The 21,067-nt window shown below is 45.2% G+C and overlaps 1 protein-coding gene across 3 annotated transcripts in view; it reads right to left on the bottom strand.

Annotated features, from left to right (window-relative positions):
• The window catches only part of znf423 (zinc finger protein 423), a 129,333-nt gene that overhangs the window by 80,805 nt on the left and 27,461 nt on the right, over positions 1 to 21,067 (bottom strand). For all 3 annotated transcript variants that reach the window (XM_040034846.1, XM_040034830.1, XM_040034840.1), the window contains exon 3: positions 15,181 to 15,378. In XM_040034846.1, the coding sequence (XP_039890780.1) occupies positions 15,181 to 15,378 (198 nt within the window). The remainder of the gene's footprint in view (positions 1 to 15,180; positions 15,379 to 21,067) is intronic.

Raw genomic sequence — 21,067 nt, 5'->3', positions numbered from 1 at the left:
ACAAACTCCCCAATACGCACACCAAATACCCACATACGCTCAAAACACGGGCGCATACAAATCTCTGTACACAAGCCTTAGCAGTTTTTGACTCACATTCGCACACACACACAATTTTATCTGCTCGTTCGCAGGCCGCACGGCTTGGCAGCCTACAAGGGGGAGAAATATCCACCACCCGTTCCCCCATATCCCCCTTCAAAATCAGCCCTAGCCTCAACACAATCCCAGGAAACAGGAGCGGGGAACACAGGATGGAAGCGGGCCCACGTAACGGTGCATCTTACTCACGCCGGGCGCTCCCTCCGGCCCCCGGCCAGCAGCACAGGAAGGCCTCGGTCAGCCACTGAGCCGCTGGAGTGCAGAGTAATGCTCCAATCGAGCTGCTCTCATTAGAGTCGAAAAAAGTCGAGCGCCCGCCCGAGAAAAAGAAAGATCGACAGAGGCAATAACCACGGCAACTGGCTAATCCAGTGTAAGAGCTCTTTCTGCCTCCATCTTTCCTTGTTGTTGTTTGTGTTGTTTTGTTGTTTAGTCGAGTGCCCCTTTCTTCTGCGCTTCCCGGCAGGCCTGTCTCCTGACTTATTTAGCAGTGTGTTTTCTACCATATTTGAGAAATGAAGAGCAGATTGGTTAATATTTTAAGACATCCCACTTGCAGGGTTGAGGTAGAGACAAAGATGGAAGCAGAGCTGGAGACGAGGGGAGAGGAAAGAGGGAATACGAAGGAGGAATTCTCTTGTTCCTTAACCCCAATTCTAGAATCCATGCTGGGAGCAGAAGCACGCATGAACACACAAACACACACGCAAGGAAAGCCTGCACACAACATGCTGCCTTACAACTGTTAAAGCACATCACTGTGGAGAAAGTATTAGAGAAACGTGTGTGTGTGTGTGTGTGTGTGTGTGTGTGTGTGTGTGTGTGTGTGTGTGTCACATCGAACCATGATGTCTTTCACTGAGTTCATTAAAGCTACCAGTAAAAGGGTTAAACAATTAGACATTTTAATAATCAGCTGCATCTGGAAACTGGTTTATTTGAAATGCCAAATAACCATGAATGAACCTGCAACAACCACACGCAGAGACAAACTGCGTGTGGCACACCTGTATACACTATACACTGCAACCGTTAAACACCAGATTGTTCTTTACGTTTCTGTCTAAGCCAGCGGTCGTGATAACGAGGCAGCTCCTTCACTGAGAATTAACGAAACGCTTCGATTTCGAGATATAAACTCTTTCCTTTACAAACACCTTTCACTGCAGGTGCAGCTCATTTCCTTCCTGACACACAGCAACAAATCGCTTACCTGCACAAGCCGCACAAAACATGTACAAGAAATATGCATGCCCTCATGATCGCCATGAGTACACACACACAAACACACACTTGACAATGGCTCTCCCTGTGACTTCTCAAAGTGAAGTGAATTCCAATCAGGCACTAAGCAGGACAGCTATTTCTAGGGACAAAGGACAGGGAGAGAAGTGAGGAGGGGTGGAAGGAAAGATGGAGAGGAGGGAGGGAAACAAAGGGTTCTGGTAGCACCCAGGGGAGAAGGCCCAGAGCAGCTGACGTCAGCGTCTGTGTGCTCAGAGTTGGGGTGGGGGAAACGGAGCGCGAGGTTGGCAGAGTTGGTCCTCCCCCCCCCCAGGGAGGCCTTGAGGCGTGGAGAGAGTAGAGCATGGCTCCCAGCCCCCACATAACCGGGGGCCCAGACGGAAAGCCTGGCAGAAACAGCAGCTCGCTCGGTGGACACAACAATCGGTTGGTTTGAAGAGACAAACAGACTCAGCCTGACCGCTCTGTTAGTGAAATCTTTAGCTCCGTATAAGACGCGTCCGTGCTCGCTCCTTTCTCTGCGCGTCCATTCTCTCAGGCTCCTCTGCACTCTGCTACACCCCCATCCTACAGCCCCAGCCCTCTCCCCGGAGTTTTGCTTTTCTCTGACATTTGGCTGGACAAAGGCGAGTCACACCTGAGCACTGGGTTAAAACTATTATGGGCCCTCTCCCTGTGGTACACTGCCCTTTGCCACCACTGTCTGTGACTGAAACTCTGCGTGTGTGTGTGCCTGCACACCTGGGTGCACCTTTGTATTAAACTTAGCATACTATGTGTTCAGATTTCCTGCATAGTGTTAGATCAAGGTAAGAAACACGAGGGCAAGGCTGAAGTAATTCATTATAACAGCAGAAAAAGAGATAAAGTGTAAATAGGCCATTTTTGTAATATACTGAGTAAGCTGTCACAGTGCAGGCTGCGTAAACCTTTTTAAAAGCTTAGAGTCGGGTATTCCAGGTAAGGAAGGAGAAGTGCAGGTAGAGGCCGAAGGTCCGCTCCGTCTAAGTGACGTGGGACCACGTCAGGTTATTGACCACGTCTGCAGTTTTGTCTGGAAATCAGAGATGCAGATTTGGTGTTTTTCGGTCCACAATAAGACAAACGGGTACAAATAACCCAAGTTCAACAGCAAAGTACACCTGCAATCACTACGAATCTCCAGCTAAAGAAAAATATTAGAGAGTGGTGTTAATGGAAACCATTAGCTCATTAGCCACAGTAAGCTCTTTTTACAACTGTTACTAACTGCAAGTATCACAGCACTGTCCCTCAGGTGACACCTGTCCTTAACAAAGCCACCAAACTCACCACAGGTGACTCAAACTGTTGTTGTTTGCCTCTGTCATTCAGGCTGTTGTTTTCACAGAGTTGTGCGTCCACATTGAAAAGGCCGAAAACGCTGATGTTCCAGTCCTGCGCATGCGTGAAGCGCAAGAAGATTCGACCTGCCTCATTTCTGTCTGCCGCTTATTTACTTTCCGGCTCTTTGAAACGTGGCGGCAGAATGTCGAGGAAAAGCATCGAGTTTGTTAAATGGACTCACAATGAGGTGGAGTCGTTGCTGCGAGTAACACAAAAGTACGAAGTTGCAAAAGCGAGTGAGAGTTAAAGAATTTGAAGAAAAGCTCTCTGGAGCACGTGCAGACTGATGTTAAACTGTCAACCAAAACAACTGCTGTATAACGCCCTCTGCTGTCTTAGTTTAATTGGTCACATGACTGCATCACATGACTAACATGTGTCATCGTTTTCGCTGTCCACACTGCGACGCGAAAGCACCGTCTTCAAATGTATTCGTTTTCGAGAGCGTTTCCAAAACGCTGCGTTTTCCTTCGGGGGGAACACGTCTCAGTGTGGACGTGACGCCAAAACGGAGCGAAAACGCATTAGTGTGGACGTGGTCTCAGTCAGGTTCCAGTTTACATGTAAATGTGTGAAAATTTAGCCACAAATGTAAATGATCCAAAGACGGGGGGGTCAGTACAGACGGTGGTCCAGTGTCGGACGACACACAGGTGCCCCAGGATGCTGGTCTAATCAAAAAGGGAACATGTGTATATTTATGGAAACTCTAAATGACTGGAACCACTTACAATAAAAACAACACGTCATTCTGACAGAGGGCGGGGCTTAAGGTTACACAAGGGTTTTTTCAGCTGCACATTCAAAAAAAAAAATTACACAATCTGTAAAGCCATCATTCAAAAGCCACCAATAAAACACTGGCCTCATTTAGAAAGAGTAAAAAGCCTCGATTACCGCTGAAGTGCACACATAGGTGTGAAACCTGAATGAGGACTTGAACAATGCAGTGAACTCCTGCCTTCAAAGTACCAAGTGGAGAAAAACAGCTTCAGTGAAGTGCATAACAAATGTAAAGCATCAAACAGGGTGTGGGAGACAGAGGTGGGGAAAAAGTGAAAGAAAGAGTGGAAAAACAGAGGGAGGGAGGGAGACAGGGGCTGCTGTGGGGCCAGTCACCACAGGGTGGATGTGTGTGTGCGCGAGTCTGTGCGTGTGTGTGTTGGGAGGGCACAGTGGGGAGGTTGGGGGCATGGAGGAAGGGATCAGAGCATTGGGGCCAGCTCCACGGGGAACAGGGATGATGGGGAGAGAATGGAGGAGGCTTATGGGGGGAAGGGAGACGGGGTGAAAGGAAGGGATGTGGTCAGTTTAGAGTTTGAGAACTCAGCAGGGAGGGACGGCAAGTAGGGAGGGAGGGAGGAAGGAAGGAAGGAAAGCAGCGAGACACTGCGGTCTGTGTGCTCTAAGAAAGACTGAGGACAGGAGAGAGGAGAGGAGACACGGGACAAAATGGTCAAATAAAGGGAAAAAAGCAAAAGTGGGGAGAGTGACGGGAGCTGTGGGCTCTTGGGAAGAGAGAAAGAAGCAGCAGCGAGGGAGCCGAGGAAAAAGGTTCCAGGTGTCAGCAGGAGGGGGGGTCCTGGATCCAGTGGAACGGCCTGTTCCTCATTATCCCGACATCCCCCCTCACACACAGCCCCGTGACAACTCTATCCTAACATCCACACATGAAAACATGGAGATACTGACACACAGTAAACACATGCGTGGATCATGTCAGGTACCTGCTTTCCAAACCAAAACACGATTACACACAAACAAACACACAACGCGCTTCTAAACCCTCAGCTGTGCTCCAGAGGAAAAATAAAACCAATCACACACTCGTGTTTTTGTCTCACCTCCACACTGAGAACGTGGAAACAGTCAAAGTTTGGCCAACGAAACATTGATTTCATGCAATTTTGTGTAGCAGCGCCATCACAAAGGGGAACCAGCTCCATAATGCACCAGGTTAGTATTTCTGGGTGAGTTGCTTTGTGTTATGTCTAATTTTGGGTTACACATTCACCGATCCCTCAGGGGTCACGTCAGGAAAATCTGCCAAATCAAACATGCAGAGTTCCTGCTGTGTGAACGAGGGAGCAGCCTCATATATATTTACTGCCTGGTTCATATCCACAGCAGCGTGTGGAGATATCATTAGCCACCAAGAAAGGAACGAACGTAAGCCAGCTCAAGTAGTGGTGCGAATGTTTCAACTGAGCCTGCTGTCGCCAATGGGGGGTCCAGTTACACAGTTTAACATACTGCTGCAACAGTTACCTCCAAAAGTCACACCCACACCAACCGTAGCATCTACCTGTGGGCCTTTCCCGTGGGAGTGACAGCCAATCACTGCCTTGCTTTCAATTTTGTCTTTGTGAGTACTTAAGAAAAAAGTCATACTCAGGACAGCAGCATCTCTGTGAGTTAAGAGCATCTGACGTACGACAGGAGTGTTGGACAGCATGAGTCCAACACTCCTGTTTAAAGGGGTTAGGGCAGGGTTAGCAGACGCTCGAGAATGAAAAAGACACGGGGAAAGCTAAACTGCCTCGACTGCGGAGAGCCGACAGACGTTATTTATTCAGAGATATGTAAATGTATATTTCTATAATGTTGCTGTGTAAATATTTGATCAATAAACGCACGGAGACACTCAGAGAGAAGCTGCAAAGCCTTTGGCTGAAGAATTCTAATGAATGTTCGGAGACAGAACATCGTCTCGATTTCCATGCAAAATCAGACGCGCTGGACTATGGATTTAAGCATTTCCATTTTACACACACACACACAAATATTTACTCTGCAAGATCTACAGACAGTCACACAAGGACAGACAGAGAGGAGAGATGAGAGAGACAGAAGAGGGGAAGAAGAAGGAAGTTACATTTTTAATCGAGTGTTTCTTTTCCTCGGAGCAAAGTAGGGCTGAATACAAGAGGGTGAGCTGGTGCCAACACACACACAACACACTTTCTCGTGTCCTTTGGCAAATTCTTCTTTTTCACTCTTGCATTAAGTAAGAAAAAAGGGAAGAGAGTCAAAGTAGGAGGAGAGGGAGGGGGAGGAGGAAGAGGGGGGAAAGGGGGGAAACGAAGGGAAGAAAAGAGAGAGGGGAAGAGAGAAAACGTCCCCGCAGAGTCTTTCTCCCTTCCTGGAGCGAGCGAGGGCCCCTGCAGCGCCGCCTGTGTAATTTCCAGTGGCAGTGAATACAGGTATTAATAAAAGCCCCATGGGGAAGAGCACACAATATAACCCTACATTTTCAGGCATTATGAAAGGAAGCCCCCAGGGGTCCTCGGGCTCAAATTTCTGAGATGCAGGCATTGTAAAAAGACGCCCCCGGGGGAGGACCCCGCAATAGAAATCTGCTGAATTCAAAGCATTTCCAGAGCCCTGGTGGGAGCCATTACTCCCACTGGAGGGGGAGAGATTTTTTCTTCTTCTCCTCTCTCCTTCCAACCGCTCTCTCTCTTTTTTACCAAACATGTGTTGCTGACATGTTGACAGATTGCTCAGTGAGGTGTTTAGGTGCATGCACAAGGCATGTCTGCTGAGACACGAGCTCCATCCCTCCCTCCCTCCTTCCCTCCTTCCCTTGCCAGTTCCCAAGTTCCATCCCTCCCTCCCTCCCTCCCTCCGACTGCAAACCTCTCAGCGCGCCCAAAACTGCTCCCATCCATATTTCATAAAGGAGAAAGTAGGCTGAAAGAGAGAGAGACGGAGGCAGAGAGAGGACGCAAAGAGTTTAGGCAAGAGGGAGAGAGCGAGGGAGAGAGGTGAGGGAAAAAGCGGAAAAAGGGAAGATAAAGAGAGACAAAGTGGGATCAAGGGAGGGGAACGGGAGGAGGAGAGGACAGATAAAGAGAAATAGAGCGATGTAGAGAGTGGGAGAACTCTGCGGTGAAAAATGAACCCTGTGATGAAAAATGACTTCACAACAACCCTTCTCCGTCTCACCCCCTCCCTGCTATCCCTCCCTCTCCCTCTCTGCATGTTGCAGCCCCTCACACCTCCCCCCTTTCTGCTTCTGCCGCTCTCCTCCCTCCATCCCCCTCTCCTCTGGTGCCGGGCTCCTGCTCTCTCCCTGGAAAACCTGAGCGGCAGCCAGCTGTGTCTGTGTGTGCGCTGTGCACTTGTATGTATGCCAAGGGCTTAGCACAGGAATCTTCGGGCCACCCCCGGGTACAGACACACAGAGGGAAGGAAAGGAGGGAGGGGAGAAGGGGGCAGTGGGGCAGAAAGAGAGAAGGGGGGCACATGGCGAAGAACGGGAGGGACGAGTAAAAGACAGGAGGCGAGGAAAAGGGGAAAAGCACATCTATTTTTATTTGTTTTGTCAGCCAACAGCAGCTACTGGACAGGAAGTGTCGTCCCAGCGAGCGCCGGTCTGTAATTTTACCTTACACCCCTCCTATCTGTGATCGGTGGTTTTAATAAGAGCCTCGGCCTCGCAGGTCTCAGCTGCTATCCCGACGACAGACGCGGCGAGGTGCGTGTGCGCCTCTGCGTGTGCGTTTGTGACAGCGGGTGGCGACAGACGGTGAGAGCTTAGTTGTAGGAAGACGTCCCGCGGGAGGAAAACCAGCCACCCAAGGGCCCACGCGCCAACAGACACGCTCTCCCCCCTGCTCCGTGTGCTTCTCCTCTTCTTCCCTTACCCCTCCACCGAGTTTGGCCTCCACGCTCCACCCTCCTCTTCACCTGTCTTCATTCGGTCCCCCGCGACTCCTTCCCAATTCTCTTCTTTTCCTCCCTTATTTCCTTCTTTATCTCCTGCTCCCTCCCAGCTAGACAGGCTCCCTGGAAATCTGTGCTCTCTCCCGCTGAGAGAGGAAAAAGAATAGACGAGAGTGCAGCTGTATGTGCTCAATTACCACAGACCTCACAAATACCTTCAGAACGAATATGCGCAGTATCCCGCTCTCTTCCTGCACGGACGCACACATTCACCATTTTCCACCCACACCGTCTCACCCAGCCACTCGCTGGGTTAATGACTTGCTATTTGTCACTGACAACGGCAGTTTCCACCCCCCGCCTTGACTGACAGCTCCCTCGTTGACTTGGAGCCTACCTTCCCAACACTTCCTCCCTCAAGTGCTTTTTACTGACATCTTTAACAATCTCTCGCCCTCTTGCACTTCTCACTCACACCTAGCATGAGTGTGGACGTTGTTGACTGTGGGTGAGTGTACGCGCAGATCTGTGTGTGTGTGCCATGTATCGTAACAGACAGTGGCCTTCGTAGCCATTTGAATCTCTAAACACATCACACTGACTGATCCTTGGAATGCTGCGGCCTGCGAGACAGCTTTTGGGTTTCCTTAATAGGATGTGGGTGTCTGCTTGTGTCTGTGTGTTCATGTGGCAGAGGAAGGCCAGAGAATGTTCTCCATTTGATCTGTAGGAGGCTTTTTTTCTGCTCCTCTTCTCCTCGGGGAGCCTCTGCTCCACATTCTGACTCCTACCGAGACCCATCAACACTCCCCCGGCTCACGCTCTCAGTCTGTCCCTCTCGCACCGTACTGCACACACACAGGATATAGACCCGCATGCACTAAAAGCAGCAGACACACATCACACATAAAAATATCACACGCTGTATACACCACGGCCAGTCAGCTCACCCAGAGCCACTAAGGCGTGTGGAAGAGTTGAGAATATAAAGCAGCACCGTGCACTTAAATAAAACGGTGTTACACAAATGTGACAAACTGAGCATTAACGACGTCAGTACAACTACGTGTGCGTTAACCATTTGATTACAGGGCACGCTGGAAGAAGCACACACACACATCTTATTCACAATTCAAACAGCAGAGCCGTCACAGAAGCTTAATGCTGCAGTGGAACAGAATAACAACACTATTGTAATCGAGGCACGTAATCTCTATCACACACACACAACCAGCTGAGCTATCAGGCTCATGCACATTAATGTGGCATTACACTGACCAGATGTGTGGGGTCTGTGGGTATGTGCGTGTTTGAGTGGGTGAATACACATTTATGTGTCATTGATCTGTGCCACTGTGTTGCGCGCGTGTGTGTTTGTCCAATTTCCACTCAAATTAATGGCGCCTCTTTATAGGCCTTCTGCTAGAGTGGCACTGAATTACTTGGTGCTTCACTCTCGCACCTGGGACCCATTCAGTGTTACAGCAGCAGCTAGCTGCTAACCTGGGACCCATTTGCAACAAAAGTATAGTTAGCATTACAGATACCAGTGTGTGTGTGTGTGTGTGTGTGTGTGTGTGTGTGTGTGTGTGTGTGTGGAGAACTCAGGACTAACTAACCACTGCTCTCAAGCTACAAATCGAGACTCACAAATGTAGACAAAATAATCCTCAGTAACTGATACTGAAAATATAACTAATGTAACTAAGATTGGCACTAAAATCTGAAAAGTTTAAATATTATGTGACAGAGATTTAGAGACGCAGCAGACAGAACAGAGTGAGTTTGGATTTGTGGGAGAATGACATCATTAAATAATTTTCATTTATGTCTATTGCACAGGGTAAAAGGACTTCACATAAGAACAACAGAGTAGTAATGGAGGGAGGCCTTATTTCAGGTTATGTGCCAAGCTAAAGCTAATGCGTTATCCCTACTATGCAAACTCACCACTTCCTGTTACCATTTCAGAGTAAAAGTCTGCTGCATGTTAATGAGCAGAAAACCTTTTTTTTTTTTTAAACACAACTTTTTGTGAAACATCGAAGAGTCCAGAGGTAGAAAAGTCAAATTTGATGACGTGTAGGGGAGGCCTTTAAATGTTTATAGCGACCGTTCGTTTTGGGAGACCCAACATTTAATTCTGTAAATGTTTTATTTGAGGAAATACAGTAATAAGAGTTTTACCAAGAATGTAAATGCTTTAAGAAATTTGCAGGACTATGGCTGATTTTTTAAAAATCTTCTTTAAATTTGAGTTTTTCTTTTCCTGGTTATGAACTTCAGCACAAAGTCCACTAAAGCTAAAATTTTATTCCTACAAGACATGAAACCCTCTATCAAGAGTGTTCAGGGTTAATGAGGAGCTGTTGTCACGTATCCCATAATTTCTCAACAATATTTTGGGGTGAACGCGAGATTAATACTGAAAAGCCAATTTTGGATTTAGTCTTCTGTGTTTTGATCTTTTTCTTTTTTCTGTCACATAGCGTCACCTCTCAGTAACTTTTTTCCATGCTGATTCAAAGCTAACAGCGAGCTAGCATCATAGCTAGCTACTCCTGGCAAGATGGTCCCATCTGTCACCCTCAACCAAGATGGCCGATATCTGAGTCGTTTGGTTTCTGCTCAGGGACAAACATCAAACTACATCAAACTCCAGAATGCACGAACACATTACCTCACTCATGCAGATTCAGAGTGGCGTTTGTTTATTCCCAGCAGTCTTTGCTTCATATGTGTGTGCGTGTGTGAGTCCATGCTTCGACTCCCCCGGGCCTCCACCAGAGAATTCAAAAGGACTCTTTATTCTTCATTTAGCCTTCTCCTCAATAATAACCACAGAGCTGTGGTCCCACCACGAACTTCATACGTACTCTCTTCTGCATGCTCACGTGTACGCACACATAAGACAAATAAACATGTACAGCTTTACACACGATGACACACCAACACGGAGTAACCCACATGCACAAAACCCCGCACACATCCCACCGAGCCGTGGGATTACTGTGCAATCTCAACCGCTCTTTCTCCGGGGAAAAACATGTTTTATTATTTCATTTCATTTCTTTCGACTGCGCTACCTCTCACCCTCCCCCCTTCCTCCCTCAGCTTTCTCACTCAGCAACATGTAGCCCTCCCCAGACTCCTCTGCTGAAATCACAGGCCACATCCCGTGCTCCGACAGCAGCTCTGAGCTGCTGGCCCTGTGATGATCTGAGTGTGCACTCTGTGTGTCTGTGAACTGACATGGAAATGCAAATGAAGAGGTCTTCAACTTTTGAGTTTTTACGTGAATGTCAGTGCAATATTAATGTAACTAAACAATCCGGGCTTTAAGTCTGACATCATTAGCCGTTCCCGGGTCCAAACTTCGCTTCAGGTCCCAAAGTCAACGAACACTGCGGCATCACAGAGTTACAAACTCTCTAAATTATTTCACCTTAATAAAATGATCAGCGTTGCTGCTTTACCAGGTGTAACAATTAAGTTTAACATCCAGGCATCAATCAAAACAGGATTTATGAAGTTTAACAGAGTTAGAAGTTAGCAGGAAGTTAGCTCGCTAGCTTCCACCTAAACATGATATAGCATGTTCTGACTGAGAGATTTCTAAAAAATTCAAAAGGTACAGCTCTGCTGTCACTTCCAACATAAATGAAGACAGAAAACTAAACAGCAGTGACGTTTGTAGGGTTACTGAAGTTGGGCTAGCTGGTATATAATGATGTGCTACGTGGTAGCTAGCTACACAGCTATGTTAGCATAAACACAGTGAAGCTGGAGGATGAACGCTAACTTTTTTCCACTCAATAAAAGTTAACATGAGGGTTCCTGATGGTTAGAGACAAATGCAATCGCATGGCAGGATGCTGTAAACGGACCAAACTTCAGTCAGGAGAACAACTGAGATAATCCATCCACAATACGAGGTCAGTCATTCATTTATTGCTGCATGGGCTGGGCTGCAGTTACAGCGTAAGGGTTTAAACACTGAGCTTTAAAATGAACAGTGGCAATCCGGTCGTTAAGTGATGACGTGACGAATCCTACTTCCGGGCCTAAAGTAGTCTGCGTTTAATATGGCTTTTGTGTTGTTAACATGTTTAATGTTTTGTATTTTCTTCTATTTGATCTCAAAAAGCTCCTAAAACAGTCAGTGATCACTGTTGACCTCCCTCGGCTTTTATTACCGCTAATCATTTATTTAAGCTCAGTTTTTAAAACCTTAGGATGTAACTGCAGCCCAGCCCATGCAGCAGTATATGAATGACTAACCTCGTATTGTGGATGGATTATCTCAGTTGATCTCCTGGCTGAAGTTTGGTCCTTTTAGAGAGAAATAAAATGAGTCGCAAAATGTAAAAGCAAAATTTCCCCGCCTGGGCTGCCTTGCGCCTCTGTCTGTTTCAACGTGTGACCCCGCCCCTCCCTCGGCCAGTCGGCTATGAGTGCGCTAACATACCTGGAGGTCGCTGTTTTAATGAGTGTTTGATGGAAAACGACAAGAGCGGAGTTTGCGCTCTCCAGTCGCATGATAGGTGAGTCCTAGTAAATAATTTTCCGTGTTCGTTACACATGATATTTTTTTTATTATTAATTATGATTATTATTTTGCTATCAAACTCGCTGGAGAAATGATTGAAATGCACTGAGTGTGATGCAGTATGGCAGTGCTATTATGGAATATGCTGTGAACTTAGCTAACATTACTTAGCAGTGATATGAGTTAATTTACTCCAGTGAAAGCTTTAAACATTAGCCTGATACATAACTAGCCAACTTAAGGCTTTCTGGTTAACCCTCTGGGGTCGACGGACCCAGAGTCTCCATTTCAACTCGGGTCGAAGGTGCAGACTTCATACTATATACCAGTGTTTAAATTGTGTTGATAGGCCACGTAAAACCGATGTTTGTTTGTTTTTAATAAAACAGTGGCGTTTACTCCGGGAAGAAACGGTGAAAACGGCGTTTTCTAAGGAGAGCGCTAGCAAACACGCTTTGATTGTGAGTGAAAAAAGAAAAAACACTCCTTCCCTATTGGTGGAAAAATGTACCGTGTCGACCAATCAAAAAAATGATATGGCAACATGTGGCATCTGGTTGTTTGGGAAGAGGGGGAAGTTTTAGGAGTGAGCGAAAGAGAGAGAGAGTTTTGATACGTGAGAGATTTGTGACGTTTACTGTGTTTGGAGTCTCAAGTTAGTGTGTTGTCTTGTGTAGTTAGTGTGTTGTCTTGTGTAGTTAGTGTGTTGTCTTGTTTTGTGTGTCAGTTCTACTAGTGAACGCCACAGTTGCTGCCTTAAAGCCACCAAAGGCAGACTGCAGTGTAAACGCTGACACAGCTGCTGTCAGACCTGCAGGGTTATCCCTGTGCTGTTCTCATCTGTGTTACAGTGACACAAACTATTTTTTGGAGTTGCATAAATAATTTGTGTGTCTTCTTATTTGATGCAGAACAGCTGATTGTTCTGTACATAGTTTTAAATGGTTATATGAAAAACGTCTGAGCCTCGGCTGCATTTTTAGGTAAATAGTACCAAATAACTGTTGTTTGCAAAACTTGTGCATATTTTTAAAAATGTACAATTTCTATTTGCATTTCAAGTTATGAAAATGATTCGTTAAACATGCCTGTGGTTTTTACAGTCAGAAATATCACTTTCTAGTTGTATTTTAAATTTTGTCTGAATTTAGATAAATTGTGCTGATACAGTTTGTCAAAATGAGTAAATAACAGTTTTTAAAGGTGAAATATGAGGCCAAATCAAAAGTAGTCAGAAACAGCCAGTTACACCCTGGACCCCAGAGGGTTAGAGGCTAAAAGCAAAGTTGTCACCAAGTACTGTTAATATTGGTGTGTATTGCTGCAGCTTTTTTAAGCATTAACTTGGTGCCTTTGGGTGAAATAATGGTAATATGACTGATAAAGACTTTAACTGATCAAGCACACACATCCATACGTGTGCAATAACACTAAGTGCAATAATCTTTTCTGGCATCGTTGTATTTTTACTCAGTTGTATATAGTATTTGTATTTGTATTCTATTTTTATCTTATTGTATATTTACTTTATTTTATTCTACTGTATATAGTATTTTATTCTATTCTGTACAGTTGTGTACTGTATTTATTCTTATTGTATTCAAATTTTTGCCTCATAACTTTTGCACTGTCCACTTCCTGCTGTGACAAAACAAATTTCCCAAGTGTGGGACTAATAAAGGTTATCTTATCTTATCTTATCTTATCCATATGGTTATTTGTTTCAGCACCGACACATTAAACTACTTAAACAGTATAAATGTCTTCAAGCTCACACTGAGGCCTGTGGGGCACAATCAGTGGGGCATTTGTTTTTTCAACAGGAGAAGAATATCTAACAAGTTGATTTGTTCACATTTTCACATCTTAATTTTTAAGTGAAATGTGCATTTTGAGTTTATACACGATGTATGTAAGGCGACCGTTTCCTTTTGCAGTATTTTTGTGTGGTGCGTTTTTCTATTTCTTAACAAAAGGGGAAAAAGGTGTGTACGCTCACCTAGGATGATTTGTTTTCATTTTCACATGGTCTTACTGAGGTGATGCGAATTGAAACATGCATTCTATTTTTTTTTTGGCAGGGGGGGGGCATGAGCTGGAAAAGCTTGAAAAGGGACCTTGAAAGTGCTTAAAAAGTGCTTGAATTTGACCCTGAAAAAGGCGTATGAACCCTGAGATTAAATCGAACAGGAGACAAAACATGTTAAAAACACAACAGCCTTGATAAACAGCAGTTTGGACCTGGAAGCAGGATTGATACGTCATCACTTAAAGACTGGACAGAGTCAGCTGTGACCAGCGTGGATGAATCTCCTGCCGTTTACAGTAAAACCTTCATATTGAGCTCCACGTCTTGAGCTCATCCCCACAGAGCAGGAGGAGGAACGGGGACCTCTGCCGTGCGTTTGCCTCGTGTTCTTCGACATTTTTGTTATGACGCCACACTAACAAAAGTAAACGTAAAACACTGATTTTGTATTACTACAACTTCATAACCTGCATGTGAGACAAAGCCCTACATGAAATTCTAGTGGGACTTCATGTCAAACCAGCGGGTGAATAAGAGGTGGATGAAGCGGGGCTCTCACCATCTACATTACACACTCTGTAGAAACACCATCTTTACCCGTTTAAACAAAGCCCTCCGCCCCCCTCCCTGCTCCTTCATCCCCCCTATCAAAAGTAAACACACATACCCGCAGACACCGAGGGGAGACTGCCTCGCAGTAGCGAGAAGTAAGTGTGCGTTTGTGTGTCGGCTTGTTAAGGGACTGTTTGGATTAATCTGTAGGAACCAGATGCCCCCGCTGTGTTCCTTTCAGTCCCTCCATTAATTACACCGTTACTAATAACGGCCTTTGTGTGTGTGGTGTGTGTGTGTCCATCCCTGTGGGACACATGCTATGGTAGGTGTGATTCCTATAGCTATAGGTATTCAGAGAACAGTGCAGGACCCGTGTCACTAAGGCAGTCCAGTGATTCTTCATGATACAGCTTAAGTGTTTGATGTTAATCTGAAAGCACGCCACCTTCCCTGCTGGAAACCACGCAGCACTTGTAACTGTAGATATGTTGATGCAATATGATAAATGAGCTTTAATTAGGTCCTGATTGACAAGATATTGAGGATTAAGTGCACCATGTACGGGTATCGATGACATATCACTGACTGTTTTATGATAAAGTATCACACAGTGATGGGAGCCTGGCCAGTTAAAACAGAAAAACCACAATCACATTACCAGTCTTACCAGCTGGGCAGTGGTTGGTTCTGTGCTCAGTGAGCTCAGCCAGACAGTCAAAGTCCTGTTGACAGTTGTCACAGGTGAAGATGGATTCGTCGTCCAAGTCATCGTCGTGATCTCGGTCATCGCGGTCCTCGTCTGGTTCCCCGTCTTCAGCACCGGTCCCCTCTTTGGGGTCGGCCACTCTTTCAGATGCCGCTACGTCTGCAGAGAAACACAATACAAGTGTGTCTTTGTTACCGTGAACGATCACAGTTCGGATCTTTGTGCCATTCGTTATGATCCCATTGAAATATTCGCCGCCCTCTGCTTTACCCACTTTCACTCTGCATCATTTTAGGTTAGGCTGCTGTGCCCTTCACTTAGACCTGCAGCTATTTCACAGGTGTATTTGCAATAAGCTTTGTTTAGAGTACAGCACATTAGTGACATTTGTTCACACTGATTCACAGAACGAACCAAACTTTTCAATGTTTTCTTGCCTTTTAAATAATTAATTGGTGTTGTTGTGTTTCTTTTGTTCCTGCCGTCACACTCGATTATTCTGTTGAGTTTGAGATGTCAAATTCAATTTCATATTGAAGCACTTCCAAAAAGGCTTTTTATGTTAGAAGAATAGAGTCGGTATTATCACCTCCAAGAGTCGTTGACAGGACTTAATACGGAGCCAAAGGCTTAAAGCCTCGGAGCAGCCAAACCAGTTTGGTTCTGGTTCCTGCCTCTCTCGCTGCCTCAGCTCTGTCGTGTCTGTTACTCTTCCTGCGTCTAGTCTGAGCATCTTCAGTCCGTGTTAGTGACTTCCTGTTTTATTTTGGTAGTCCTGTCCTGTGTGCTTCACGTTCAGGTTTGCTTCCTCTTGTCATTTAGTGTCTTCAGTTCAGCTCTGTTCCCGTGTGCCTCCACTTCCCCCGTTTATTGTCTCAGCCTCCCCTCGTCTCCTGTCGGATCATCTTCCAGCTCCTGATCCTGTGTTTCTAGTTTAGTTCCCCCTGTAAAGGTTTTGTTAGAGTCTGCATTTGGGTCCTTTTCTCCACAACGCCTGATCTGCGTCCCCACAAGTGTCTCACAGCGTGTCACAGCGTAGCCTTAACAACAGCACAGAAGTGGTTAATGTCATTACTGGTTATCATTTATTGCATCCAGTGTAAAAAGTGAGTTACCAGCCGTGCACTGCCTATTACTTTATACTGCGTGCAGATTATCACTTAGCATGTGACGTAATGCGTGTGAATGTGTGTGTCCTGGTAGCACACAGCAGTGTGAGAGGGGACCAGTGGAGGCCCAATCCTCACCGCTCCATTGTGTCTCCATTTTCACACCTTATTATCACATTATAAACGCTGAGGATCCAAAAGGACGACACTGAAGACACTTGGCTTCAGAGATGATACCAGAGGAGAGAAAAGAAAAGCCCTGCTAACACAGAAAAGTCTTAATAAAACACCATCAATCAACAACAGCAAATATGACGATGATGATGCAAAGAAAAGGATAAGCAGTGGGGACAGCAATGTTTAAACTTTTCAGATAACAATTCTGCAAAGATTAAAAGCATTCTACAAAAAATAAGGTAATTCAACATCGCACATATAATTATTATATCACACAGTTCATGAAGCTTCATCAACGCAGGACTCAGAAAAGTTAAATCTCACCTTTTAAACCTGTCCAACCGAGAACCAGTGAGCTCCACGACTAATGAAAACTAGACTTATTTTAAGAGAGTGCAGCTACAGGTCAAAGCGATTAAGCTCCAAGTCAGTTTTATCCATGAGGAGTTCGAAACATCATTTAACGTGCACACGCGATAGGAAGGCGCCGCTTTGTTATATGGTGCTATTTCTGGCTCTTAATTTCAGCGAGTCTGGTAGAAAAAGTCTGACCATTAAAACTTAGTAGCCAGGTCAGCATCAGCGTGTACGCGCAGGTACGCTTGCACGGCGTTTTCCCCCTCGCTGATATTATTGCAGGTCTAACTAACATAAGTTTGGGTGCTAGAGGACGCCTGTTAGGGAACGTGAGGGAAAAGTGAATCAGGCACAAAACCGCCACAGCACTCTGATTTATGATGGCAGCGGTATGATGGGAAATAGGGATGAGGGGATGCTGGGAGGTGGGGAACGAGAGACTGAGGTGATGTGGTGTTTGGGGGGGACGCAGGAGAGGAAGACAGTGATGGAGGGAGAGAAGGAGGAAGGGATGAAGGGATAGGAAGAAGTGAGGGAGGGTGTTGGCCATCTGTCCAGTGGTGAGAGCGCCGTCTGGCCAGGGAGAGAAAACAGCCCCTTGGCTGACAAACTGCACGTGCACGCTCCTCATTGTGCACACGCGCACACATGAATGCATACATACCAGAAGCACACAAATGGTCTATACACATACTTTAAATATGTGCGTTAACAGTCAGCTTTTCAAATACACACCAGGTTTTTGTCAAATTTGTAGGAAGTGATTAAAACACGATGCAGGCTGCTATAAAAGGCATTTCAATTTTTTTATTTATACATTATCTGAACATGCATACGTGCAGAAAGCAACTACACACATACTACATACAATGTGCACACAGTCCCCGGGGTTCCCTGATGCCAGAGGTGAGGGCAGCGCCAACTCCATTGCATGCCAACACAACCTGCTGTCATAGCAACAGAGACAAGAGATGGATTTGCACCCCTCCCTCCTCATCACTCCCTTATTTTCTCTTTCAGTACTTTTTTTTTTTAAATAGTGTTTCGCCCCCAAATCCTGTGCAGTGAGATAAAGAGAGAGATGGGTGATGAAGATAAAGGGATGAGAGGGGCCAACAGGAGAGGCTGGTGTTTACACACCGATCTCTGTGGTCCTCTGCTACCCACCCACCCGTGATTAGGACTTCTCTTACGGGGAGAATTTGATGAGGGCGGGCTTCAAGAGAGCGTTGCTGTAAGCTCAGTTATGATCGTTGCCACTCTGGAGCAGCCCTCCTGTGTGCGTGTGTGTGTGTGTGTGTGTGTGTGTGTGTGTGTGTGTGTGTGTGTGTGTGTGTGTGTGTGTGTGTGTGTGTGTGAGACGACAGTAATATCGTCCGTGAAAAAGAAAAATTTATATAAGCAGTAAATAAACACGGCCTTTATTTTTTTATGCTGCCTGAGATCTATAAAAGCACAAAACTGCAGTTTTATTGACTCCTCGTGAGGCTACGGTGGTTTAAAAGTGCCGTTTATGACACATTCTATTCAATTTCATACACATTTAGCAGAAAATATCTTTTAGTGTGTATACAAAAGTGTTTAAAACACACTCACACCACCTTCCTCCTTCTCTAAGATGCTCCACCCAATCACAGCACAGAGGAGCAGCGGGCCTACTTAATGAAAGCAGGCGACTCCCACGGGTGCTCGGGGTACATACAGAGGTGTGTGTCTGTGTGTGTGCATGAGTGTGTGTCCGCAGGGTATTGATTGAATATTATGACAGCAGTCCCTCGCAAATAGCATCTGCTTGCCATCCACTTTCTCTATGACACACTCCACACACACACACACACACACACACACACACACACACACACACTGTGACATAGCTGTAGTCACTTATAGACACACGAACGCACACATGTGAACACACTTACTCTACTGAGAACCATTATCTCTGAGTCACAGACAGTCGCTACGCCAGGAATAACTACACACTCTTTTTCTAAATCACGCCACACACACACACACAAACATACATTTTCTGATCCAAGCGCACACACGGTTCATTCTTATGTCATCCACAGAGGCTCGTCCTGCAGTTTAACTACAGGAAATGTTCCAAACGTACAGCATGACTTATGTGGGTCGTTTTCTATCGCTCACAGAACTCTGATGATTTTTATTCTAGCCATATAATGAGGGACTGCGTCACACCTGGGATACACAACATGCATTTAGATGAAATTAACCAGTTAGTTGGATGGAGCAGCAGCTGTATTCTGGATACCTAAATATTAGGGCTGCAACGATACACAAAATTCACGGTTCGGTTCGATACTTTGGTGTCACAGTTCGATATTTTTTCGATACAAAAAAAATGTTCAAGCTTTTTTAATTTGTCATTTATTAAAATTATAAATATATATTTTAACTCAAAAGTACAGTTTTTTAAATTTAATGTTGCTGAAACAACAAAGTAATAAAAATAAATATATCTGATGGAGGAATCCCTCATCTTTGGGAAAGAGAGTTTATTACAGAGAAATGGCTCTTTCAAAATAAAAGCTATACTATACTCTTCTTCTGAGCTATATTCTCAGCAGCATATTAAACATATCAGGTCCCCATAAGGAGAATCCTGTGCTAACGGCTGTCTAAATGACTCGGGATGATGTCGGATGTTCCCACTAGTGCTGTCAGCGTTAATCTGAAATGACGTTAACGCCACAACACGGCAAATCTGTTAACGAGCTACCGCGGATCGCCCCGTGCGTGGGGCTGGACGGCCAACAAGTTAACGAGCTAACTGCGCTAACGCACTAGTTCCCACCCATGTAATTGAGCATCACGTGTAGGGTTGCCAACCGTCCCTTAAAAAACGGAATCGTCCCGTATTTCGAAACAAAAGTACACGTCCCGTATTGAGCTAATAAGGGACGCACTTTGTCCCGTAATACAGTGAGAATCAAAAGTAGTCTATAAATGTTAATGGAATTAACGCTTTGTTTGAAAACATAATTCCCAGCCCCTCTCCTGCTTTGTGACCAATGAGCTGACAGCACACTTATGACAATTCGAGTATGACAATTCAGATTACCGCTCATCTCATTGGTCGAGGAAAATACCGGAAGACAACAGATGACCACAACAAGAAGCATGGCCAGCAGGGAAACAAACGCCGACACTGCGGTGCAAGTCTCGGACGACAGTACACCTAAAGCTGGGCAGACACTGTGCGATTTTTTCAGTCACGTTATTCAGCTCCTGCTCAAACTGCACGATTGACTCACAGGGGTTAGAAGTTGGTAGGTCACGATGCAGGTCTCACACTATACCGCCCGATGCTCTGATGCGACCTGAGTGCTCACACTGTGCGTCCATAACATGAAGCTTATAACAGAAATTCTGTCGCTCTCTCTGTCTTTCACTCACACAGACACACCACCACCATCAACTTTGCTAAGTTGCTAATGAAAAACATTGATCAGGCAGCTGTGATTGAGCAGCAATGTAGATCCAACTATTTTCACGGTTGTTGTGGTGGCACATGAAGAACATGAGGGGCGTGAAAGCTCGGGGAACCCTTAACCAATTTCTTGTCCACCAGGCCACGGCAGAAGCAGATATGGTATGTAAACACAGGTTTGTTTTTTTTAAACCCTCTGGTTAAGGTTAATATGGGCATGTGCAGTGAATATCAGCGCTATGTGGCCAGAAGTGAGATAATATAATTTATTTTGTGTAATAAACAACTGCAAGGATAGATGATTACAACAAATACATGACTAATACATAAAAGTAATACATAGATGAATAATGATGATGAGTTATGATGCGTAATCATGGGAACAAGCGGGTTTACAAACAGGAGCAGCTGATTAGCATTAGAAAAGCTGAAATAATACCTCAGCTGAAGCCAATTGTACTAAATGCACTATATGTGCACTGTTACAAGAATGTTTTTGTTCTATTGTTTTCTATTAATTTATATAATTTTAAGTTAAGCATGACAGGCTTCTGTTTAAGGAAGAGACGTGTTTTACTGTGTTAATGTTGTCATTTTGAGCTAAAAATAAATGGCTAAATGATCATTTGTTTCCCATATGGTCATATCACAAAGAATATGCATCTGCTTAAATCAAATTCAAGTCAAATGGGTAAAAAATAATTTCACACACAAAAAAAAGAGCTACCCCACTGGGAAGGGTGAAGACAAC

Source organism: Simochromis diagramma, unplaced genomic scaffold (genome assembly GCF_900408965.1).
Source record: "Simochromis diagramma unplaced genomic scaffold, fSimDia1.1 OVJJ01000333.1, whole genome shotgun sequence".
Classification (NCBI taxonomy): Eukaryota; Metazoa; Chordata; class Actinopteri; order Cichliformes; family Cichlidae; genus Simochromis; species Simochromis diagramma.
This window is presented reverse-complemented; position numbering and strand designations above follow the sequence as displayed.